The 25,157-nt window shown below is 49.9% G+C and overlaps 3 protein-coding genes across 5 annotated transcripts; 2 read left to right on the top strand and 1 right to left on the bottom strand.

Annotated features, from left to right (window-relative positions):
- Nucleotides 1-180: 180 nt before the first annotated feature.
- Nucleotides 181-6,816, top strand: LOC135254182 (cell surface glycoprotein 1). Its single transcript, XM_064334164.1, has 6 exons — nt 181-211; nt 1,035-1,256; nt 2,668-2,858; nt 3,332-3,665; nt 4,332-6,223; nt 6,331-6,816. The coding sequence occupies exons 1-6, from the start codon at nt 181-183 to the stop codon at nt 6,814-6,816; spliced, it is 3,156 nt and encodes a 1,051-aa protein (XP_064190234.1).
- Nucleotides 6,817-9,447: 2,631 nt separating this feature from the next.
- Nucleotides 9,448-18,726, bottom strand: dcun1d4 (DCN1, defective in cullin neddylation 1, domain containing 4 (S. cerevisiae)). Of its 3 annotated transcripts, XM_064333948.1 has the most exons (12): nt 18,570-18,699; nt 17,090-17,363; nt 16,032-16,102; nt 15,465-15,504; nt 14,596-14,695; nt 14,093-14,181; nt 13,268-13,338; nt 12,000-12,091; nt 11,580-11,688; nt 10,450-10,554; nt 10,010-10,112; nt 9,448-9,700 (listed from the first exon to the last, which is right to left on the bottom strand). In XM_064333948.1, the coding sequence occupies exons 2-12, from the start codon at nt 17,178-17,180 to the stop codon at nt 9,639-9,641; spliced, it is 933 nt and encodes a 310-aa protein (XP_064190018.1). In that variant the 5' UTR covers nt 17,181-17,363; nt 18,570-18,699; the 3' UTR covers nt 9,448-9,638. The 3 variants fall into 3 exon arrangements, with proteins under 3 accessions (XP_064190018.1, XP_064190019.1, XP_064190017.1); XM_064333949.1 differs by lacking the exon at nt 17,090-17,363 and having other exon boundaries at nt 18,570-18,726; XM_064333947.1 differs by lacking the exons at nt 17,090-17,363; nt 18,570-18,699 and adding an exon at nt 16,607-16,741.
- A 2,644-nt stretch (nt 18,727-21,370) lies between these two features.
- Nucleotides 21,371-24,924, top strand: ociad2 (OCIA domain containing 2). The gene is made up of 7 exons (XM_064333946.1): nt 21,371-21,457; nt 21,640-21,724; nt 22,804-22,857; nt 23,032-23,079; nt 23,408-23,552; nt 24,050-24,122; nt 24,773-24,924. The coding sequence occupies exons 1-6, from the start codon at nt 21,404-21,406 to the stop codon at nt 24,117-24,119; spliced, it is 456 nt and encodes a 151-aa protein (XP_064190016.1). The 5' UTR covers nt 21,371-21,403; the 3' UTR covers nt 24,120-24,122; nt 24,773-24,924.
- The last annotated feature ends 233 nt before the right edge of the window (nt 24,925-25,157 follow it).

Below are 25,157 nucleotides of genomic sequence, written 5' to 3'. Positions count from 1 at the left end.
AGGTGAGTGTGAGTAAGGAGAGCAGTGCAGTGCTGGAGCAGGTAAGATATTAACTCAGGCATGTGATTGGCTGGCAGAACTTGGCTGCTGGGACGGTCTTCCAGAGACTTTGACCAGACTTTCAGAGGGTGCAGGCAAACAGCATTGTGGGTAGCCGTGGGTCTTGTCCCCAGAGGAGGTATGAGACCAGAGCAGCAGTCAGCGCTCACAGGTGAGTTTACCTTCAAAAAGACCCCTTATGTGGGTGTGTGTTGCAGTATTTGTAGTATTTGTAGTTGTGTGCAGCAAAATAAATTTTGATGTCTGTACATGTCTGTTGTGAATGTAAAAGCGTATAATAGTGTGTGTGTATGTGTGCGTGTGTGTGCGTTTGTGTATGCGCGTGTGTGTATGTGTGTTTGTGTGCGTGTGTGTGTTTGTGTGTGTATGTGTGTGCGTGTGTGTGTGTATGTGTGTTTGTGTGTGTGTATGTGTGTGCGTATGTGTGTGTGTGTGTATTCATGCAGGTGTGTGTTTGTGTGTGTGTGGTGTGTGTGTGTATTCATGCAAGTGTGTGATCAGTAAAGTGATAGTAAGATGTAATGTGGGTATTGTTTGGGAGTAGTAAAGTGTGTGTGCAGTTAAGTGTGTTTATAAAGTGTATATGTGTAGTATGTCTGTTTACGAATGTATCATAAAAACGTGTATGCATGTATATGTGTGTGGTAAAATATGTTCAAGTGTGTAGTAAAGCATGTGTACAGTATGTGTGTGTATGTGAGTAGTAAAGCATGTGTACAGTATGTGTGTGTATGTGAGTAGTAAAGCATGTGTATATGTGTAGTAAGGTGTGTGTTGTCCATCAGCTACTCTGCTTTTACACGCAGTGATGGGGCTCTCTCACTGGAAGGTGTGCGCTGCAGTGATCCTGATTTTCCTCTGGGGGGCGCTTTGCTCCCCCTCCTGCCCATCACCCTGTTCGTGTCAGGGGGGGTCACTTATAAACTGCTCCTCAGTGGGCCCTACCCTGCCCCCCCTGCACCTCCCTGTCTCAGTCACCATCCTGGACCTGTCCCAAAATGCCCTCTCCTCCCTTCCCCTCCACCCCTACGCGACTCCCCTGCCCCACCTCACACACCTCCACCTGGGGCACAACCAGCTCAGACACCTGTCCGTCTGCAAGCCTCCGCCCAGGGAAGAGGGACTGTGTGACACCTGGGCCCCCACACTGGAGCTCCTGTCTGCAGAGAGTAACCAGCTACAGCACATTCCCGAGGGTGAGTTTATATTCACTATACACTGTATACACTATACACTACACACTGCACTACACATTACACTATGTACATCATACTACACTGTATACACTACACACTGCACTATAATACGGTAAACATTACACAATATACACTATACAATATACACCACACACTGCACTATGCTACATTAAACATTACACAATATACACTCCACAATATACACTACACACTGCACTATACTATGCTAAACATTACACAATATATACTATACACTACAGACTGCACTATATACACGCTAAACATTACACAATATATACTATACACTACACACTGCACTATACTACGGTAAACATTACACAATATACACTACACACTGCACTATACTACACTAAACGTTACACAATATACTCTACACTACACACTGCACTATGCTACAGTAAACATTATACAATATACACTACATGATATACACTACACACTGCACTATACTACACTAAAAATTACACTATATACACTATACACTACACACTAGCACGTTGAAAGTCATTGAGCTCTTCAGTACGACCCATTCTCCTGCCAATGTTTGTCAGTGGAGATGGCATGTGGCTGTGTGCTTGATTTTACGCACCTGGTGTGGCTGAAATAGCCGAAACCACTAATTAGAAGGGGTGGAAACATACTTTTGGAAATGTAGTGTATATGATAGTAAACTGTATTTTGCCTGTGTGTGGGGGGGGTGTTTGAGGTGTAGTGTATGTGATAGTAAACTGTATTTTGCCTGTGTGTGGGGGGGGTGTTTGAGGTGTAGTGTATGTGATAGTAAACTGTATTTTGCCTGTGTGTGGGGGGGTGTTTGAGGTGTAGTGTATGTGATAGTAAACTGTATTTTGCCTGTGTGTGTGGGGGGGGGGTGTTTGAGGTGTGTGTATGTGAAGTAAACTGTTTTGCCTGTTGTGGGGGGTTTTGACGTGTAGTATGGATAGATAACCGTATTGCCTGGTGGGGGTGTTGAGGTAGGATGTGATAGGTAACTGATTTTGCCTGTGTTTGGGGCGTTTTGAGGTGTATGTTGGAGTAACTGTATTTTCCTGTGTGTGGGGGGTGTTGGGTGTCTGTATGTGTAGTAACTGTATTTTGCCTGTGTGTGGGGGTTTGACGCTGTAGCTATGTGACGACTGTTTTGCCTGTGTGTGTGGGGGGGGGGTGTTTGAGGTGTGTCACGAGACATGCAGATGAATGACTTTCTACGACTGGGACTTTGATCCGTGTTATTGCGAACACTAGAGATAAACCCCTTCAGCCAATCATAGGCATCTCTCTCTCTCTCTCCCCCTCTCCCCCCTCTCTATCTCTCTCTTTCTCCCTCCCTCTCTCTCTGTCTGTCTCCCTCCCTCTCTGTCTCATCTCTCCTCCCTCCCCCCCTCTCTAGTCCCCCTCCCCTCTACCCCCTCCCAGGTGTGGGCTGCTGCTCTGCACACTCTCCATCTTCCCCACAACCGGATCTCCACCCTGCAGGCTCAGGACCTGCGAGGATGTGCTCACCTGAGGGAGCTCCACCTGCAGCACAATCTCATCTCCACCCTCGCACCGCTGGCCTTCAAAGAGCTGCGGGAGCTCAGGGTACCACACCTGCACCTGCTGCAACACACCTGCACCCGCTACAACACACCTGCACCTGCTGCAACACACCTGCACCTGCTACAACACACCTGCACCCGCTACAACACACGTGCACCTGCTACAACACACCTGCACCTGCTACAACATACCTGCACCTGCTACAACACACCTGCACCCGCTACAACACACCTGCACCCGCTACAACACACCTACACCTGCTACAACACACCTGCTACAACACACCTACACCCGCTCTACAACACACCTGCACCCGCTACAACACACCTGCACCTGCTACAACACACCTGCACCTGCTACAACACACCTACACCCGCTACAACACACCTGCACCTGCTACAGCATACTTACACCTGCTACAACACACCTGCACCCGCTACAACACACCTGCACCTGCTACAGCATACTTACACCAGCTACAACACACCTGTAACTGTGCGTGCATGTGCTTGCAGGTCCTGGACCTGAGCTTTAACTCTCTCAGCACTTTCCCCGTGCCGGCCTACCTGTCCCTGTACAGCTTCCGCACACAGGTGGAAGTGAGCGGCAACCCCTGGAGGTGTGACTGCAGGCTGCGAGCCCTCAGCAGGTGGATGGGCGTGGCCGGGGAAGGCCTCCCCTGGCAGGTGGTGTGTGCGGAGCCACCTGGGGTGGCAGGGAGAGACCTCCTGCACCTGGACCAGGCAGACCTCACTTGCAACACACCTGCAGAAGGGGCGGGGCCTCACCAGGAAGTGACTGTGCACCCGGGGGCAGAGATTCTACTGCCATGTTGGGTCTCAGATCAGGGTAAGGCCAAATTAAACGATTCACTCAGATCAGGGTAAGGCCAAATTAAACAATTCACTCAGACCAGGGTAAGGCCAAATGAAACGATTCACTGACATCAGGGTAAGGCCAAATTAAACGATTCACTCAGATCAGGGTAAGGCCAAATTAAACGATTCACTGGGATCAGGGTAAGGTCAAATGAAACGATTCACTGGGATCAGGGTAAGGCCAAATTAAACAATTCACTCAGATCAGGGTAAGGCCAAATTAAACAATTCACTCAGACCAGGGTAAGGCCAAATTAAACGATTCACTGACATCAGGGTAAGGCCAAATTAAACGATTCACTCAGATCAGGGCAAGGCCAAATTAAACAATTCACTCAGATCAGGGTAAGGCCAAATTAAACAATTCACTCAGATCAGGGTAAGGCCAAATTAAACGATTCACTGGGATCAGGGTAAGGTCAAATGAAACGATTCACTGGGATCAGGGTACGGCCAAATTAAACGATTCACTCAGATCAGGGTAAGGCCAAATTAAACGATTCACTGGGATCAGGGTAAGGTCAAATGAAACGATCTACTCAGACACCTTGTGGTGAAACGTGAGTAACAGTGTGCTGATAATGTGACGGCAGGCCCAGAGCGCACAGCTCTAAGGAAAAGTGTGCCTGTGTTGCAGATTTGAGTCGGGCATTTTGGTGGACGCCCGACGGCTCTGTCAGACAGGCCAGTGCCCAGCACCGCGGGGGCCTGCTGATCCAGGGTATCGGAGAGCAGGACCAGGGTCTGTACGTGTGCGTCTCGGGTCCGAATCAGGAGCCGACCAGCATGTTCACCGTGCACGTGCGGGCCCGTGCACGTGGGGGGGCGGGGCCTGCTCTGAGGGGCGGGGACAGGACTCACTCTGATCTCGCTCTGGCCGTCTGTCTGTCAGTCTTCCTCACCTTCATCGCAGCCTTCGTCCTGGGCGCTCTGACACGCCCCCTCCTGGACATCCTGTGGGGGAAGATATGTGCCTGGAGACGCCCCACCGACACGCCCACAGCCACGCCCTCTGACAACCGAGGCTTCTCAGAGGAGGAGGAGTCTGAGCAGGAGGGCGAGGTGGGGAGGGAGGGGCTTGGGGAGACCAGCATGCCGTATTACATCACCATTCTCCCCGAATCAGGTGCGTCACAAACCCGATTGGGCAGCAGGGACTCTGCCACAGAGAAGGAAGGCCACTCTGGGGCCGTTTACGAGAACATACCCTCCACAAGGGGCCCCGCCCCACAGCCGGTCCAGAGGCGAGGACCGCCACGCCCCCAGGGGGAGGGGCTAAGCCCCTGGGGGGGAGGAGCTCATGATGGCAGCACTGGTGGGGACCAATCAAATTCTTCCTCAGAGGAACAGCCCTCCCACTTTAGCCGCACTGTGGAGTTCGAACCCATCCCAGACCCCCAGGACCTGGGAATAGAGCAATACAGCACCCCCGGATCTGAACAGTCCAACAGTGACCTTGGCCCTGACCTTGAACCTGACTGTGACCCTGACCGTGACCTTGGCCCTACCTTTGGCCATGACTATGCCCTCTCCTCTGCTGATCCATGCCCCATCTCTAGAGAGGAGTTTGTGGCAGGCTGGTCCAATGATACCAGGCCCCCTGGGGAGGACCCATTCTCAGCCCCCAACTGGACAGATTCCCCCTGGGAGCCACGCCCCTATTCTGTACAGGCCCCACCCACAGACAGCTTCCCGCCAGACTTGGACCCGGAGTTGTGGAATGACAGTGGAGAGAGCTTTGAGTTCACTGACTCGCTGCCTGAAACCGCCACCAGGGGGAGCTTCAGCCTGAAGGAGGAGCCCTGGTCCCCCTTCGACCAATCAGCAGCAGGACAGCATGACTCCCATGATCCTACTCTGCTGTGGGAGGGGCAGGAAAAGGACCTCCCACCAGGACTCAACTCCAGCAAAGAGAGCAAGGAACCCCCAGAATCCCTGCTGCACCCCGAATACACAGCACTGCACCCTGAAAACTCAGCACTGCACCCCGAAAACTCAGCACTGCACCCTGACAGAGCATGGCTGGACCCCGAGAACCCGGAGTCTGGAGAGCTGGCGGACGCCCCCCAGCTTACAGGAGGCGGGACAGCAGATGCACCATGGGTAATCCATGAGGCGAGCCAAGCGGATGTGAACATGGGACCTTACGTGGGCGAAGACGCAGATGAGACCAGGTTTGAGTCCCCAGGGGCGTGGCCCCTTGTGACAGAGGACACAGAGGGGTGTGGCCTCAGCCCAGAGGTACCAGAACTCGACCCGGAGCCATGGCCCAGTTTGGGGTTGGCTCAGGACCCTGCTGGCCAGGACGAGAGGTTTGGGGGAACTGACCTGCTCCCCCCCCAGCATCCCACCCCTGCTGACCTGCCCTATCCCATAAAACCCAGGCGAAGCTTCAACTGGCACACGATGCCCCCGCCCCCACCCCCACCCCCACCCCCACCCCAGCAAGAGGACACGCCCACTCCCCCACACCCACCCCCACCCCAGCAAGAGGACACGCCCACTCCCCCACACCCACCCCAGCAAGAGGCCCGACACCCCACTCCCCCACCCCAAACCCCCAGCAAGAGGACACGCCCACTCCCCCACACCCCACTCCCAGACAAGAGGACACCCCACTCCCCCACACCCCCCAGCAAGAGGAAACACCCACTGCCCCAGACCCCCCCAGCAAGAGGACACGCCCACTCACCAGACCCCCCCAGCAAGAGGAAACGCCAACTGCCCCAGACCGCTCCCAGCAAGAGGACACACCCACTGCCCCAGACCCCCCCCAGGGGGATTGGCCTATGCCAGTGGAGGGTCAGCTGAGCGCTCCCTCACAGGGGAACCTGAAGCAGGACTGGAGGAGAGGCGGGCTGTTCTTCCAGAAGAAGAGAGCGATGGACGCATTCGCCCCTCCCTCACAGGCCCCGCCCCTGCCAGGCTCCACCCACCTCCCATTCGGCAGCGTCACCGTGCAAACAGTCACCATGGCAGCAGGTCACAGCCCGTCAGGACGGTTTCCTCTCAGAGAGGCTGAAGAGGGGACTGAGGGAGGGGGCGAGGAAGGTCATGTGACCTCTGACCCAACTTCCTGCTTCCTGTTTGGGTCCTGCCAGGATAAGGGCAGCGAAGCCTGACACCCATGCCCCCACCAACCCCTCAGACCTGCTGTCAATCAAATAATGAAAATCTTCTTTGGGATTAAAGGCTGCTTTTCCTCAGACGCCTCCACAAGTCCTCACCTGTGCAACTCCACACCTGAACAAATCGACACCTGCGCAACTCCACACCTGCACAACAACTCCTCACCTGCGCAACTCCTCACCTGCGCAACTCCTCACCTGCGCAACTCCACACCTGCGCAACTCCTCACCTGCGCAACTCCACACCTGCGCAACTCCTCACCTGCGCAACTCCACACCTGCGCAACTCCTCACCTGCACAACTCCACACTGCGCCCCCCGCAACTCCCGCAAACTCCACACCTGCACAACTCCACACCCTGCGCAACTCCTCAACTCACTGCCAACTCCACACTGCACTCACTGCAAACTCCTCACCTGCCAACTCCACACCTGCCAACCCCCCTCACACCTCACCTGCGCAAATCCACCCCTCGGCCTGAGCAGTGCTGGGGCTCAGATCGTTATTTATCGGAACATCAATGATCACCTCCCCACACAGCTGCTCCAATACTCCTCCCTCCCTCCCTCCCTCCCTCCATCTCTCTCACACACTCCTCCTCTTTCACAAACTCTGAGTAATAAGGTGTTATAACGAGTTTTGGCTGTAAATAAACTTTAATAAGCGATTTGTGCCAGAATGTGAATAACACAAAACATACTTGATTGTTGATCATCACAGTTGCAGAATTATCAATAAAGACCACGCTACAGTATCCAGTTGTAATCTCTTATCTATAACCTATTACACAGTTCATATTATCTTTAAATCACACTCACATGCACTCGCACACATGCACATACACATGCACTTGCACACACAATTGCACTCACAGTCTCACACACACACACACACACACTCACACTCACCTGCAGGTTCTCTGCGCTGGGCCGTATCCCAGAATTCTTCAGTAACACAGACCAGTCAGACAGCAGGCATAGTTAATAAACTCATTTATATCGCCAGAGATCCATTACAGAAACAAATACAGATACAAACATCCATACATATATACAGCCATATACAGTCAACACTGGATCACTCTCAGTCCTGCACATCTGGTGCAGAAGCACACGGGGGTGACTGGAGCTCCGCCCACCCGGTGACAGGGTCGCTGGAGCCCCGCCCACCCGGCGACAGGGTCGCTGGAGCCACGCCCACCCGGCGACAGAGTCGCTGGAGCCCCGCCCACCCGGCGACAGGGTCGCTGGAGCCCCGCCCACCCGGCGACAGGGTCGCTGGAGCCCCGCCCACCCGGCGACAGGGTCGCTGGAGCCCCGCCCACCCGGCGACAGGGTCGCTGGAGCCCCGCCCACCCGGCGACAGGGTCGCTGGAGCCCGCCCACCCGGCGTCAGGGTCGCTGGAGCCACGCCCACCCGGCGCAGGGTCGCTGAGCCCGCCACCGGCACATCTGACCCCACCCGCCGGACGAGCAGCTCACACATTAACACCTGCCACCCATGGGGGCGCCTGCAGGCCACCGAGAAATGTGATTGGTTATGAAGTATTTACTTGTTGAAAAGTGGGTGGGTTTGGCCAGCAGCATGACAGAGGGGAGTAAGAGCAACCCTCATGCCCATCAAAGGGGTGGGGGGGGGGCGGGGCAGGCGACTGTGTTCTCCCCCAATAACCAGCTCATAAACATCAGAACATGAACAGAGTTATGAACTGAACATTTTTCTTTCACATTTCATTTTCAAAGCAATAAGACAGAAAATGATTATATTAAAAAAAGATACAATTTCCTGTACAACACTGACACTCCATCCCCTTTAAGAGCAGCTCCTAAGGACAACCAATCAGAAAGCAGTTCTCAATGACACAGCCAACTGGAGAAAAGCTCTTGATAAAAATTTCAGAGCAGCTCACACACACGCACGCGCATACGCACACAGACACACACACACACACACCAGTATTCTAATTGTATGTTAAGAACATGTACACCTGTAAAAGCTGTTCATGGAGATTCTCTGTGAGGTTGTCGGGTTCCAGGTGAAGTTGAAGTTGGCGGGTTTTGTGTGATGGAGCACTTTGGCTTTAGACATGCGTCAATACCATCCTGTTCCAGCAGAGGGCAGCACGGAATGATTAACAAAGTAAGCAGTGATATTGTGAGTGAACCACAGAGGAAGATGCAGCCGTAGTACAAACCCGGCTGAGGGTCTGGTTATAGTCTGGTGCTGGTGGATCACTACTGCAATAGTAATGAAGTTCAGATTGAAGAGTTCCCTTTACCCACAACCCCCGTGGCCATTTCACTGCCTCAATCAGTCTGAACAGCCGCCATTATTAAGAGGTTTATCACATTTGTCTCCTCGAACAAAAACAGAAGGTTAAGTGTGAGTTTCAAGAAAACACTGAAGACTTTGAAACACTGGGGGGAGAACACACTCAGCGAGGTTCAAAACACAAAACTTCTAAAGGCCGTGGCCGTGGCAACCAAAGCATCGCCATTCCTCCCTCAAATAAAATAAAAAAAATGTAACAGGAAGTGACTCATTTATAAAACGCACATCACAGTGTGGAGGGCCACTGATGGCCCAGAGCTGTGCTTACCCACAATGCACCAGGGGGGAGAATTCTTTACTTCGGGAAGGGGTGGGGCTGGGGGGGTTCCACTAATCTGTACATCAGCTGACACAGAGACCAGTGGGGAGTGACTGTCCCGCCCCTCCCCGCACCACCCCTTTCCTGAAACGTGGGCAGTTTGGCGGGAAAAAACGCCAGTCCCGTCCGACGAGCGGGATCCTGCCAGGCCGATGCTGCTGAGGTTCAGTGCTGAGAGATCGGCCTGCTTTTGTACCACTCCACAAACTCATCCAACAGAACTGGCCCTACGGACAAGAGCAGCCCAGACAGACAGACAGACAGACAGCGTTAGAGATATAAAGAACAGGACAGACAGACAGACAGACAGACAGACAGAGCTCCTTCCTGTTCAGATGAGATATGTACACACACAAACAAACATATAAATATACACACACGTTACTGATGCATGTGTGTACATGTGTGCGTGCATGCATGAGGGTGTGCGCATGTGTTAGTGTGTGTATGTCTGTGTGCATACTTGCATGTGTGTACGCTCATGGGTGCACGTGTGTGTGCGCGCGTGAGTGTGAGTGTGTGTGTGTAGTACTCACATGCTCCGTCTTCGTCGTAGTTACTAAGGTCCAGGTTAATGGTTCTGCTGAACTCCAGCACATTACACCACTGGTCTTTGTTTATCACTTTATATTTGGACTGCTGCACAGCAAGACAACAAGACAAAAACATTTACATGTGAAACCCTCCACATACAGTGCGCCTGACATTATTATTATCCATTTAGTGCTGAGGGTGTGTGTGGGTGTGTGTGCATGCATGTGTGTGTGTGTGTGTGAGTGGGTGTGTGTGGGTGAGGGGGTTTGTGTGTGTGTGTGTGTGTGTGCACGCCTGTGTGGGTATATGTATGTGTGTGTGCGTGCGTGTGGGTATGTGTATGTGTGTGTGCGTGGGTATGTGTGTGTGTGTGCGTGGGTGGGTATGTGTGTGTGTGCGCACGTGTGTGTGCGGGGCTCAGGTGTGTGGGGTGGGGCTGTACCTCCAGGAACTGGTTAAACACAGGAAACAGCGGCCAGCTCTTCCCCAGCAGCAATCCCAGCATGCACTTGGCAGTGTTAAGGTCTAAGCTCCTTTGGTCCTTCTCCTGCAGGTTCAGATGTTTCAATACATTCATATTATTCAATATGAAGCATATTCACAAAAGGAAAGTTCACTAATATTTATATACTGAATACAGTACAAAATTGTTTCACAACAATCCTTTAAAAAATGTAAAACTTTTGTAAATGAATAACATTAACACAACAGTAACATTTCCAATCACAACTTTATACAATCCGGATTCAGTTGGTGCACATCAGGAACATTTTTTGTACATAGCTAGCTAACTAAGTACCTATCTAACTACAGTTTTCTGGGTTAGCGTGGAGTGTGGAGCAGTGGTCAGAGCAGCAGTGTGGAGCAGTGATCAGAGCAGCAGTGTGGAGCAGTGATCAGAGCAACAGTGTGGAGCAGTGGTCAGAGCAGCAGTGTGGAGCAGTGGTCAGAGCAGCAGTGTGGAGCAGTGATCAGAGCAGCAGTGTGGAGCAGTGGTCAGAGCAACAGTGTGGGGCAGTGGTTAGAGTAACAGTGTGGAGCAGTGGTCAGAGCAGCAGTGTGGAGCAGTGGTCAGAGCAGCAGTGTGGAGCAGTGGTCAGAGCAACAGTGTGGGGCAGTGGTTAGAGTAACAGTGTGGAGCAGTGGTCAGAGCAGCAGTGTGGAGCAGTGGTCAGAGCAGCAGTGTGGAGCAGTGATCAGAGCAGTGGTCAGAGCAGCAGTGAGGAGCAGTGATCGGAGCAGTGGTCAGAGCAGCAGTGTGGAGCAGTGGTCAGAGCAGCAGTGTGGAGCAGTGGTCAGAGCAGCAGTGTGGAGCAGTGGTCAGAGCAGCAGTGTGGAGCAGTGGTCAGAGCAGCAGTGTGGAGCAGTGATCGGAGCAGTGGTCAGAGCAGCAGTGATCGGAGCAGTGGTCAGAGCAGCAGTGTGGAGCAGTGGTCAGAGCAGGAGTGAGGAGCAGTGGTCAGAGCAGCAGTGTGGAGCAGTGGTCAGAGCAGCAGTGGTGTTGTGGTTCAGACCTCAGGGCTCAGATGATGAATGCGCCACAGCAGTTGCCGTGGTAACGCACACACTGACCCGTGCAAAGTCAAAAGCGTATCTGTAGATGAGCTTGAAGTTGGTGGAGTCGTTGAGCATGGACCTCAGGTAATCCAGACTGTTACGCAGTTTCTCTGTGGAGTCACACCTGCGGACAAAGCCGGTTGAGGAACCTGTCATTCCGCAGCTCACCACCAGGGGCAGGGCAGCCCTCGCAGGGGATCAAAACGAGGGCTGCACCAGCACAGAGCATGGGTCCCAAACTTTACGTCCTACAGCCAGTACCTCCATACTTTACATCCATAGAGCAATTAATCTTCCCTTTCTACCGGTACCACATTTTCAAGTATGCAATGTTGATGCTTTTCAACGTAAACTAGCACAGAGTATTTAACAAGAGCAGTGTTTGATCTGAGGGGGGCGGGACACCCATCACTATGGAGACGGCGGGAGGCTTACTGCAAGGCTCCCATTCCTTTGAGCCACTCCTGCAGGGTGAAGTAGCCCATACACTGCGCCTCCAGCTTCCACGCCAAAACCAGCATGACCACCTGCAGCCAATCACACAGCACCACATCATCACCTGCAGCCAATCACACAGCACCACATCATCACCTGCAGCCAATCACACAACACCACATCATCACCTGCAGCCAATCGCACAACACCACATCATCACCTGCAGCCAATCACACAACACCACATCATCACTGAGTGTGTTGGTATGTGTGCGTATGTGTGTGTGGGTGGGTATGTGTGTGTGTGTTTGTGGACGTGTTTGTAGGTGTGCGTGTGTGAGTGTGAGTGTGTGTATGTGTGTACTTGTCAGTCAGAACCTTTATTTAAATTCTCGGAGGTACAATTGAGGGCCAGGCCCTCATTTTCAATGTAGCCGAGATTACAAACACAGTTAAGACATAATAAGTATAATAAAAGATCACAGAATATAGCAACAGTAACCAACATGGTATATAACCAACATGGGGGCGACATAGCTCAGGAGGGTTGCCGGTTCAAACGCCGCCCTGGGCATGTCGAAGTGTCCTTGAGCAAGACACCTAACTCCTAACCCCTAACTGCTCTGGCGAATGAGAGGCATCAATTGTAAAGCGCTTTGGATAAAAGCGCTATATAAATGCAGTCCATTTACCATTTACCATATAATAAAATAACTAGAATAAAGTAAAATATAATAAAAAAATAAAATAAATAAAATCAAGCACAGATAAGATCAAAAACAGATACAATCAGAGACAGGAATGTTCAAAACGAGCGATCTAAACTGCCCATAAGTTGGTAGAGAGCTGATTTTCAGAAATTGTTGAAGCTCATTCCAGGAGGATGGGGCACTAGAATGGAATGCTGACTTTCCAATTTCTGACCAAGCCAGAGGGACCTTAAGCATAAGCAAGCCATTTGATCGGGTTCGATAGGGTCCAGAGCGCCACTCTAACAACCTTGTAATATAAGGTGGAAGCATTCTGACAATGGCCTTAAAGATAAACAAAAACCAGTGTTTATCACGCCTCTCTGCCAGAGAAGACAGACTCACCTTGGCATAGAGGACACAGTGGTGGGTACCATAACTATCGCCAGTGATAAATCTGAGGGCAGAGTGATAGACTGTGTCCAAGCGCTTGTGTAGGTGTGCGTGAGTGTGTGTGTGTGGCGCACGTGTGCGTGTGTGTGTGTGTGTGTGACTGTGTGTGTGTGTGTGTGTGTCTCACATTCTCAGGCTCCACTCCAATGTCCTCACAGAACTTCTCCATACCCTCCGGCCCAACGACATCATCACATCCTGCAGCGAAAACTCACTGTTACAGACTCCACCCACATTGCATACCCCACCCACCTTACAGACTCCACCTACACTGCATACCCCACCCACCTTATTTACTCCACCCACACTGCATACCCCACCCACCTTATTTACTCCACCCACACTGCATACCCCACCCACCTTATTTACTCCACCCACACTGCATACCCCACCCACCTTATTGACTCCACCCACATTACATACCTTGTCCACCTTACAGACTCCACCCACATTACATACCTTGTCCACCTTACAGACTCCACCCACATTGCCTACCCCACCCACCTTACAGACTCCACCCACATCATACCCCACCTTAGACTCCACCCACATTGCATACCTCCACCCTTAAGACTCCACCCACATTACTACCCATCCACCTTACAGACTCCACCCACATTACATACCCCGCCCACCTTACAGACTCCACCCACACTGCATACCCCACCCACCTTATTTACTCCACCCACACTGCATACCCCACCCACCTTATTGACTCCACCCACATTACATACTCTCTCCACTTTACAGACTCCACCCACATTACATACCCCGCCCACCTTACAGACTCCACCCACATTGAATACCCCGCTCACTTCACAGATCACACCCACATTAAAGGCCTTGCATCATTTCCCAATCCCGTTACTTGTCTCTAACTTGTGCTCTCTTCAGTCCATTTCCTTCCTAATCTCAGCTGAGTGCAGATCAGACACTTGTCAGAGAACCTCACCTGCATATTCATAAAACCACTCCAGGCATCGTTTGCTGGAGAACGCGTCTTCATTCTTGATCCGCGAGGCATCGTGTTTTCTGAACATACTGAGGGTGAGAAAAGTGTTTTACACACTGGAGTCATGACACAGCAGCACTGCATACACTCACTACAGGCACACAGCCAAGAATATTGAGGGTCATGTGACTGTGGGTCAGGTGACTGCAGCAGGGTCAGGTGACAGCAGCAGGGACATGTGACTGCGAGTCAGGTGACTGCAGCAGGGTCAGGTGACTGTGGGTCAGGTGACTGCAGCAGGGTCATGTGACTACAGGTCAGGTGACAGCAGCAGGGTCATGTGACTGCGAGTCAGGTGACTCCGGCAGGGTCATGTGACTGTGGGTCAGGTGACTGCAGCAGGGTCAGGTGACTGCAGGACAGGTGACAGCAGCAGGTCAGGTGACTGCGGGACAGGTGACTGCGGGACAGGTGACAGCAGCCGGTCAGGTGACTGGTGCTACCTGTCCGGGCGGCTCTTCTTGGCAGAGAGGTCGTCCCCAGCGGTGGGTCTCCTCTTTTTCCTGGGGGGCATGGCCCTGGAGCTGCAGGAGTGCAGGGAGCCTGCACACAAACCACAGCGCCCGTTACACTCCCGCCAGCGCCCGTTACACTCCCGTTACACTCCCACCAGCGCGTGTTACACACCCACCAGTGTCCGTTACACTCCCGTTACACTCCCGCCAGCGCCTGTTACACACCCGTTACACTCCCACCAGCACCCATTACACTCCCACCAGCGCCTGTTACACACCCGTTACACTCCCACCAGCACCCGTTACACTCCCACCAGCGCCTGTTACACACCCGTTACACTCCCGCCAGCGCCCGTTACACTCCCGTTACACACCCGCCAGCGCCCGTTACACTCCCGTTACACACCCGTCAGCGCCCATTACACTCCCGTTACACACCCGCCAGTGCCCGTTACACACCTGTTACACACTTACCAGTGTCCGTTACACTCTCCTTACACACCCGCCAGCGCACTGACACCACCCTTACACACTCACTGCCTCCCGTTACACACTCATCATTACATTACATTTATTTAGCAGATGTTTTTATCAAAAATTGCATATCAAGGTCATTGGAACAACTGCAAAACACATGTTTGATAAGGTACAATACACATTTTGTACAGTTATTCATAGCCAAGAACACAGTCTAGTTCACACAGTGAACATTATTCTGACCTAACCTATGCTAAGTCAAACTAGGAGGAACAACAAGCTACAACATTAGGACGATAATACAAATTACAATAAGTATCACCTTTACACACTCACCAGTGCTCTTACACACTTTTTACACAGAATAAGGTGGGTTCTACCTGTTGGATGAGAGTCCTGCCCAATGTCTTCTGTCAGGTTCTATAGAGAGAGAGAGAGAGAGAGAGGGGTTGGGAGATCACTTGCTCCTCAAGAACATGTTATGCAAGACATTTTTACAATCTGTAAAAAATAAAAAAATAAAATAAAAAAACTCTCCCTTTATCTCCGAGGTGTTGAGACACACACCTTGATGATGTCACTCAGGTGAGTATAATTTCACCCACTCCACACTCCTGTCTCCTCTCCCATGTGAATTTCCCCTCAGTGCACTGCTCTGGCTAAAGGCAGGCGCGAATGTGCTAACATGCTAAGGTGCTAAACTGTAACTGTCAATAGCAGTTTTTTATTGGCTTCAAATCTAAGCAGAACCAGTGCCAGTGAAAGAGGTCTGTGATTGGGCCCCACTCATTGCTCCACCAATCACAGATGAGCAAAACAATACCCAGCATACATGCCGGTGCTCCAAACCCAAGTATAAGATTGACTGGTGTAGATAAGCCTGCGTTAGACACATATTAGCCCAGGTTAGGCCCAGGTTAGGCCCATGCTAGTCCCGCATTAGTTACCAGCTTGTTGAGCGTGTGGTAGATCTTGTGAATGCTGGCCAGAGTAGACAGGTGGGAGTTCAGCTGAAAATCTATAAAGACACAAAAACAAAAAAGAATGCCTTTTTAGCATCCCTCTTTCTCCAAAGCAGGGAGTCCTCACACAACACCCATCTTAACAGGCATTTAGCAGACGCTCTTATCTAGAGCAACTTACACTACTTTTACTCTGCATCCATTTATACATATGGATATATACTGAACCACTGCTGATTAAGTTCCTTGTTCAAGGATACAATGGCAGTGTCCTCCCTGGGAATCGAACCTATGACCTTTAGGTTACAAGACCAGCTCCTTACCAATTATACTACACTGCCACCCACCTCTGCTCACAGAACGCAGTGGCTCTGCTCACAGAATGCAAAAAAAACTCAATTAAAAAAAAAAAAATCTAAAACAGGACTGCTGGGGTGTGCCACAGCGACATGCCCTGGGGTCGGGTATCGAACGCGACCGCGCTGGACAGGCCTGACAGCACCGAGACCGTCAGCCAGGCCGGCCCACACAATCAAGCCCAAGTACTGATGCTCGCCTACACGGTGAGTGGCTGTGGATGAGAGCACCCCCTACAGGAATGTAATGTAATCCGCAGGCATAACTGGCTGTAGATTCTCTGGGAGGAAGGGATCTGGTTGGCAGGTGGGTCGCAGGACACCTTTGGCCTCCCATTCCTAGGCAGCAATTAATGAAAGTAACTCAGATTTAACAGCGGCTCGGGAAAGGGGGGGGGGGGGGCGTTTACATGGTGCTGCAAGATCGCGGCTTTCCCCGGATAATGGAGGGTATCGGCAAGACAGGAAGTGAAGATGCGTTTGAGCATTTTCCAAATCTGGGGAAATAAAGTCTTATGTGTATAAATGTATGTATAAAATCTTATATGAAATAGATGTTAATATTGTGATAGTTACACAGCATTCAACCTTTACACAAGTACTTCCAATAACACAGTGATTTAACATTAAAAGACACCCAGTATACGTTGTGTGTGTGTGTTGCATAAGATCATTACTAGCACCTACCCAAGTTTTCGCATGCCGGTGGAAGTGCCAGTGGAAGGATTACAGGACGCTCAGTAGGGATATCCCGCACACGACCCCGCTTAACGCTCATTAGCTCGCCCGCAGAGGCTGTGGGGACACGTTTAAGCCAGCTGTGTGTCTGCGCGCGCGCGCTCGCTCGCGGGGGCCCTGCACCACCGCGTCGCGCTGTTGCGTCTACGCCGTCGGCTGTTCTATATCACACCCGCTTGTGTATTTGGGATGGTAGGGAGTGGACCACTAGCACATTTGGCGACTGTGAACAGACATGGAATAGCCAGTGACTAAAATCACCTTAGTAACTTAAAAATTTCTCCCGAATGAATATTTTATGATAATTATTATCGTCACACATTTCACCTGATCAAGTCGAACAACTGTTTGCACCCTATTTTAATACAACTCGGAGAATGGCAGAAATAACCCTGTATTTCACACTGAACCAAATCTGGCATTTCGTCACTAATATTGTACAAGGTGCAGAGAAACTGCGAAGACTCGGAATGTACAAGGTTATAAGCAGTGGTCAGGCCAGTACGCCAGCTAGCTACACACCTCGGCTATAACAGTACACACGGATAAGTTCAGTTGCACCGACTTTACAAAGTATCAAGAGAGTGGGGAGGAATCTGGGGGTTGTAGTCCACACACTGACGCCTGCCCATTCTTTCCATCAGCGTACATTACAGTGAACTTCACTTCCCATGATTAAAACAAAAACATATTCTGCACCCCTCTCCTGATACTCGCCCCGACTGACGAATGCAATTTAGATTGTTGCAGAAATCTTAGGACGTAAAATTTAAACTGTGGCTTTTAAGACAGCTACGACCATTGCTTCCCTTTCCAATGCAAGTGACGCGCTAGGACATGCACCACGTTCGCAGAGAAAAAAATACACATATTTTACAAAACTGCGTCACAATTTTCATCCTGTGCAATTGTCCGCAGTTTTCTCGAAACCTGACCCATTTATATTGTGAAATACCACTAATGTTTGGCTTCTATATGTTGTATAGTATGTACATTATCATCATGTCTGTTAATGACAAAAACGCCTTTTTCTCTTACGGAAAATAAAGCTATATCCAACAAGCTATCTTTGCTAGCCAGCTACAATTTAACTGAATCTTACATAATGTTGCTGTTAGTACTCCGTTCACAAAACGAACAAAAGTGAACGCCTGTCAGTATTCGTTCGTTCTGCATTTATTTCGTCAGTGTATCCCCAAAAGGCAACACGGATAGCTACTAGTACAAAGACAGTAGCGAGCAAATTGATTTTCTGATTTGTATGTAGCTGGCAAGCTAGCTAGTTAGATCTAGAATAATGCATGTTTCGCAAAGTAAAGGTCTCTACAGCGCAAAATGCATTACAAAAGATAGACCCATTGCATATTTACATTAAGCAAAAGTACACAATATTACAGGCAAAATCATACCCGAAGACACAATCACTTACTTGCCGCATCAGAGTGCATTTTTTTAACCAGAGCACTGACTCTGAATCGTTTCTCTGCAAATCTGCAGACCGGCCAGTGGGCGGGACACGTCAACGATACACACGCCTACAAATGATTTAGGTGGACAACATGCATCATAACCACGCCTTTCTCGCCTTGCGATATGTCGAGCTACGTGTCATCCATTCTTAGCGGAGACAAAGAAGTTGGACCCGCCCACCGACGAACGTGACAGGTCAAAGTTGCCGCAAAGGCCAACCCACCGACGTCGTTCATTGGTTACTGAACTTACCATATATATCAATTATGAGAGATTCCTCGTGCAAAATGAAAACCAACCCACGACGGAACTTCATTGGACTAACCATAGCCTGAGCCCCGCCCCGCTATGTTTTCTCAATGGTGAAAAAGGCCTTCCGTCACATACATTACCAATGCAGAGTGAGGCTATTGGCCTTGATGACAAGTTGTTTACTATAGGGCGTGAGCGCTGCTACATGAGAGTCAGTTGTTTTTGTCTCAAGTTAAAACGTTGGCCGTCTGCGGCTTCCACAGTAGATTGGAAACTGCTCGCGCCTGTAGTTCCTGTGTAAAACAATTTAACCCTGGTTGCGCGTCAGGCATCGTAAGTTCCTGGTGGTAACAGTCATTATTCCATATGTACCTTTGTTTGCTAATTGCATTTTATAGCAATTCTCGTCACTTGCAGAGAATAACAGGCATATGTTTTACATACATACATGCGCGTGTCCTCGAGTTAAAGTTTTTTTAAATGTATTTTTTTACTACTCAATCTACTCAATTCTTTTTTTAAATCTAAATCTATTTTACAATCGCTGGGTCTTAACTCGGCACTTGGATACACCGATTGCCTCGGTTGCATGAAACCAAGGCCTTCATTATAATTCAAAAGAGCCTTCACTTGGTTGTGGGGGGAAGGGTTAGGCTCGGTCCAACATCCGGTCTGAATCCATGTACGTCCAACTGAAAACACGGTAAGGAGTGCACAATGCGCGCGGTACCCTCGGTAGACTTTCTATCTGACAGTCTATCTGAGTCCCGTGCTGGTGTGTGACGACTAGGCTGTGACAGACACTGAATGCACCCATTCCATCCGCTACGCATGCGGTACAATTGTGCGTTTGTCTTTTTGTGTGTGTGAGTAGCCTACATGTCTGTGTGTGCACGGGACGTTCTTTTATTAGAGAGTTTTACGTTCTCTCCAAAGTAGTTTTACAAGACAATAATTTTTTCAGACAGACGTGACATCACTTCAAAAACTGAATTCTACAATCAGGACAATTCAACAACAATTCAGGAACGTTCAGTGAGACGTGGCATTACAATCCAAACCCTCCAGGACAGAGGACAGCAGGTGTAGGGAACAGAGCACTGCATTTTGGCGGATGTAACAAATAAGATGAACCACTGTAAAATAAAACTTATAAATAAATATGGCATAACTACTAGCTCCAACACTAGCTCTATATACCAACACTTATATAACAACACAGGCTCTAAATACCAGCCATGGCTCTATATACCAACACTGGCCCTATATTACCAACACTGGCCCTATATTACCAACACTGGCTCTATATACCAGCACTACCTCTATATACCAAACACTGGCTCTATATGCCATCAGTGGCTCACTTGTAGATTAGACCGCAGGTAAAGCGTTCTTATCGGGAAACAGGAGCAGTCCTCAGTGGGTAAAATGTCAGCTCAGGTGTGTGATTGATCTGATGAAGTTAGAACACGAGCTAAAGGGTAGGCAGCTACCGATCAAACCCTCCTCTCACACCACGCCCTTCTCACTTCAGTTCCCCAAGTCACTAATGCCAATAAGAACCGAGTATCATTCTCTAAATACATTGTTTAAGACCATGGTTTTCAACAGGGTGTCTGTGGACCCCTGGGGGTTCCTGGAGGTACTGCAGGGGGTCCCTGGCCAGGCTTGACATGCAATGACTATTTCTAGACTTGGGATAATATGTCAAAATATGAAAACTTCAATAAGCCTTCTTAACTTATGATGGGGGTCGTGGGTGCCTAGGTCCCTGGATCCGAAAAGTTTAAGACATTTGGGATTAATGCTTGAAACACAAAGTAAAAAAGAAACTGCTGCTCTCGTGAAACAATTCTCCAACAGATGGCGCCAGAGCTGTATTGTGCTGTCTCAAGTTTCTGAAGTTATTGCATTTTTCATAACCAGAACTACAGATTTATTATTATTATTATTATTATTATGAAGACAGCATTTATCTTTGAAGCAGAAGTCTTTCCAAATTAAAACAGCTAAATTCCATTAAAATTAATCTGCTTCACTGATGTTAAGAAATAAGGAAGAAGTTACAGGTGTCCTTCATTGTTTCGGTGTGTTTGCTGATGAATGCAGTTGTTCAAGCGCACTGAAAGGTGTGTAACAAATGCTGCATGCGTCCATGAAAGAGACCAGGGTACAGAGCAATGAACTTTGTCCTTAATTACGGGGGGCGGGGGGGGGGGGGGGTATAGGCGTGTCCTTGCAGCAGAAACGCAAACAGGTGGGGCATGTGTGTAAATTCTTAGAGTGACTCGGGGATTTTGCCCAACAATCTTTTGTTACGGTTCCATTTTTTTCTTGTTTGGATTTCACCACTTTCGTTCCCTCACAGGGAAAAGAAGAGTGAGTGAGGGAGGGGTGGAGTGAGAGTGAGAGGGGGAGGGGCTGAGGGAGTGAGGGAGGGGTGGAGTGAGAGTGAGAGGGGGAGGGGCTGAGCCTTCTCCTGCCTGCCGTTGGTCTTTGTTCTGGCAGAGCTGGTTTGGCGAAGCAGCAGCAGGAACAGCCATGAGCTTCGAGGCACCAGAGAAAACTGGGGCGAGCAGGGCAGCAGAGAGCAAGGTGAGAGAGCAGCATACCTCCACAGCAGCCAGGAGGAGCACCTGGAGGAGGCGGAGGAGGAGGAGAAGCAGCAGGAGGAGGAGTAGGAGCATCTGGAGGAGGAGCAGAAGCAGCAGGAGCAGCTGGAGGAGGAGGAGCAGGAGCAGCAGGAGCAGGGTCTAATGACTGGCCTCTTTTTCCAGTGTCCTCTGGGTGACAGACATGTCCACAGGGAAGACGTGAGACAAATACTCAGAGAGTGCCAAGAGGAGAGCTTCTGGTACAGAGGTGAGCACAGCCACACCTTCACCTCTGTTCACCTGAGATAGAGAGATAGAGAGAGGGGGGAGGGGAGGGGGAGGGAGAGAGAGGGGGGGGAGAGGGACGGGAGGGGAGGGGGGAGAGAGGGAAAGTGAAGGAGAGGGAAAGGGGCTGAGAGAGAGAGAAAGGGAGTGAGAGAGCGTGAGGGAAAGGGAGTGAGAGTGTAAGGGAAAGGGAGCGAGAGAGTGAGGGAAAGGGAGGGAATGAGGGACAGACAGAAGAGGGAGAGAGAGGGAGAAAGATATGTGGACAGCGGGAGCAAGGAATTCATAGTATACATTCTCTCTATCTCGTCCTCACACACACACACACACACACACACAGCTGTTCTCCATTTTTCATCAGAAGCATTAGTTTGGGTTTTCCTTGTTCGGCAGGCTGTTTAAGCTTCCCGAGTCGTTTGGGCGGTTTGTTCCAGCCCCTCCTTGTTTACCTCTTTCTTCCTTTCCTTGCCTCCTTTCCTAGTACGGAAGACCAGATGGGTCAAAAATATGTGAAACTGACGTCTGGAATCACGCGTTGTCAACATGGGTGCATTCCAGTCGCTTATTTTATTTGTCCTTGGTCTCCAAGGTCCTTGACTGACCCTGGAAATCGATCGAGGTGCATCATCTTTAAGGACATGATAACCCTTTTTTTTTTGCTATTCAGTTTTTAACAAAAATAGAATGCAAAGCAATTGAACAAGTCATTCTATCAAAAAATACATAGAATAACATGTGATTCATACAAACAAAAAAAGGAAAATATGAACATACACTCGCACATGCACACACTCGCACGGGCACTGTCTGCTTGTCTGTCTGCCTGTCTGTCTGCCTGTCTGCCTGTCTGCCTGCCTGCCTGTCTGTCTGCCTGCCTGCCTGCCTGCCTGTCTGTCTGTCTGTCTGTCTGCCTGTCTGTCTGCTTGTCTGTCTGTCTGTCTGCCTGCCTGTCTGTCTGTCTGGCTGTCTGCTTGTCTGTCCGGCTGCCTATTTGTCTGTCTGCCTGCCTGACTGCCTACCTGCCTGTCTGTCTGTCTGACTGACTGTCTGTCTGTCCCTCAGCTCTGCCTCTCTCCCTGGGCAGCCTGGCCACCACTGGAGCTCTCATCTACAAAGGTAAGCACTGACCAAGGATCAGTGGTGGTTATAAGCACTGACCCAGGATACCTGCCCCCCTGCTCTGTACTGATCACCTGTACCTGCCCCACTCCTCTATACTGATCACCTGTACCTGCCCCCCTGCTCTGTACTGATCACCTGTACCTGGCCCTCTCTTCTACCCTCCTCCAGGAGTTCTGCTCCCCTCTAAGAGGTTCGGCCCCTTCCCAAAACTGGCAGGTAACCCTGGCACTACCTTCCAAGCCTCCCTGAAGATATACACACAAACACACACATGCACACACTCACACACACACACATGCCCACACACACACAAACACACACAAACACGCACACTCACACACAAACACACACACATGCCCACACACGCACAAACACACACACATATGCTCACACACGCACATGTACGCACACACATGCGCACGCACACACACACAAACACACACACGTACGCACACACACACAGGCAGTTGCACTCACATTTGCATGCACACACAATCTAAGAGCATAGCATCACCCCCGTGACCCCTGACCTCTGACTCCTCAGCGGCTGGTATCCTTGGTTATGTTCTGGGAAAGGCCTCTTATGTGCTAACGTGCAGAGACAAATTCCGCAGACTCGGGTTCGAGCCAGGCAGGCCAGGATTTGGACCGAGGTTCTGGGGGCCTGGCTTTGACCCAAAGGACCTGAGGTGGGCGGGCCCTTAGCCCATCAGTCACACAGCTGACCAATCAGGCCTTTACTTGCCAATGTTTACCACAGTAACCTGTACAAGCTTTATTTATAAATGGGAAAGTACTTTCCCACTGCGTATATCTGGGTTTACTGTGATTAATCTTTCATATTTTAAATAGGACAATTTCAGTATTTCTGTGCCAAAAATAATGTCATTTGTTACTCTGAACATCTAAAGTGATCCATATGTAGCATTTTAGTTTTTTCTTAAGTGCAGCTGGGTGTTGTGGTTTTAGTTTGTTCTTAATTAACTGCAGCTGGGTGTTGTAGTTTTAATTTGTTCTTAAATGCAGCTGGGTGTTGTAGTTTTAGTTTGTTATTAACTGCAGCTGGGTGTTGTAGTTTTAATTTGTTCTTAAATGCAGCTGGGTGTTGTAGTTTTAGTTTGTTATTAACTGCAGCTGGGTGTTGTGGTTTTAGTTTGTTCTTAAATGCAGCTTTTCTGTTTGTTAGACACTGTGATCACGTGTGTACAGAGTGTGAAAAAAACAAGCAATCTGCTCCACCAGAGACTACAGCTTAATAGGTAAGTGTGCACATATTCTCTCTCACACTAACTTCCCCACACACACTCTCTCTCTCACACTAACCTCCCCACACACTCTCTCTCTCTCACACTAACCTCCCCACACACTCTCTCTCTCTCACACTAACCTCCCCACACACACTCTCTCTCTCACACTAACCTCCCCACACACACTCTCTCTCTCACACTTACCCCCCCACACACACTCTCTCTCTCACACTTACCCCCCCACACACACATATACACTCTCTCACATTAACACTCTCTCTCACACTAACCTCCCCACACACACTCTCTCTCTCTCTCACTAACCTCCCCACACACTCTCTCTCTCACACTAACCCCCCCACACACCTCTCTCTCTCTCACACTTACCCCCCACACACACTCTCTCTCTCTCACACTAACCTCCCCACACACTCTCTCTCTCTCTCACACTAACCCCCCCACACACCTCTCTCTCTCTCACACTTACCCCCCCACACACACTCTCTCTCTCACACTAAACCCCCCACACTCTTTCTCTCTCTCTGTTAATGTGGAGAGTGGTATAGCAGCACATATAGGTCTAAGTGTGTAAATGAAAGGAGGTCAGGGGTTATACACATTGTCTGGCCTTTGCTCTTTTTCTTTTCACATGCGTTTCCCAGCATACTTTGGATTCACCTTTGACCTGGAAGTGCAGCAATATAACCTGGAAGTTCACCGATACAGCACCATAGAGGAATCACTGTGCTTGTGTTTTCTTTATAAACTTCAAATGTGTACCACATTTCACATAAATAAATATACTTATGTTTTATCACTTCATTAAAACTTGTTTTTTGCCTGTGGATGACTCAGTTCAAAGATACTCACATCTGGGCCTCGAATCCAAATCCCACCCTGGTTTTCTTTTCCATGGTAATTAACATGGTAATTAGTGCTTCTGATTGGCCAGACTGGTGTTGAGTCTGAGCTGTGACCCACGGTCTGGTGCAGCTGCTGGTGAAAACCAGCCGTCCTTTACTGGGATTCAAACCCACAACTCTCTGT

The sequence above is a fragment of the Anguilla rostrata genome, chromosome 4 (assembly GCF_018555375.3).
Source record: "Anguilla rostrata isolate EN2019 chromosome 4, ASM1855537v3, whole genome shotgun sequence".
Classification (NCBI taxonomy): domain Eukaryota; kingdom Metazoa; phylum Chordata; class Actinopteri; order Anguilliformes; family Anguillidae; genus Anguilla; species Anguilla rostrata.
The sequence above is the reverse complement of the archived record's forward strand: the minus strand, read 5'-3'. Positions and strand labels throughout refer to the sequence as shown.

Coding starts and splice junctions, on each gene's coding strand:
- LOC135254182 (XM_064334164.1), top strand. CDS start 181: ATGAGACCAGAGCAGCAGTCAGCGCTCACAG. Junction 1,257..2,667: donor GCTACAGCACATTCCCGAGG/GTGAGTTTATAT, acceptor CCCCCTCTCTAG/TCCCCCTCCCCTCTACCCCC. Junction 3,666..4,331: donor ATGTTGGGTCTCAGATCAGG/GTAAGGCCAAAT, acceptor CCTGTGTTGCAG/ATTTGAGTCGGGCATTTTGG.
- dcun1d4 (XM_064333947.1), bottom strand. CDS start 16,739: ATGGGAGGCCAAAGGTGTCCTGCGACCCACCTGCCAACCAGATCCCTT. Junction 14,182..14,595: donor AAGAAGAGCCGCCCGGACAG/GTAGCACCAGTC, acceptor TCTCACCCTCAG/TATGTTCAGAAAACACGATG. Junction 10,555..11,579: donor ACGCTTTTGACTTTGCACGG/GTCAGTGTGTGC, acceptor CTGAACCTGCAG/GAGAAGGACCAAAGGAGCTT.
- ociad2 (XM_064333946.1), top strand. CDS start 21,404: ATGAGCTTCGAGGCACCAGAGAAAACTGGGGCGAGCAGGGCAGCAGAG. Junction 23,080..23,407: donor CCCCTTCCCAAAACTGGCAG/GTAACCCTGGCA, acceptor CTGACTCCTCAG/CGGCTGGTATCCTTGGTTAT. Junction 23,553..24,049: donor TTTGACCCAAAGGACCTGAG/GTGGGCGGGCCC, acceptor TCTGTTTGTTAG/ACACTGTGATCACGTGTGTA.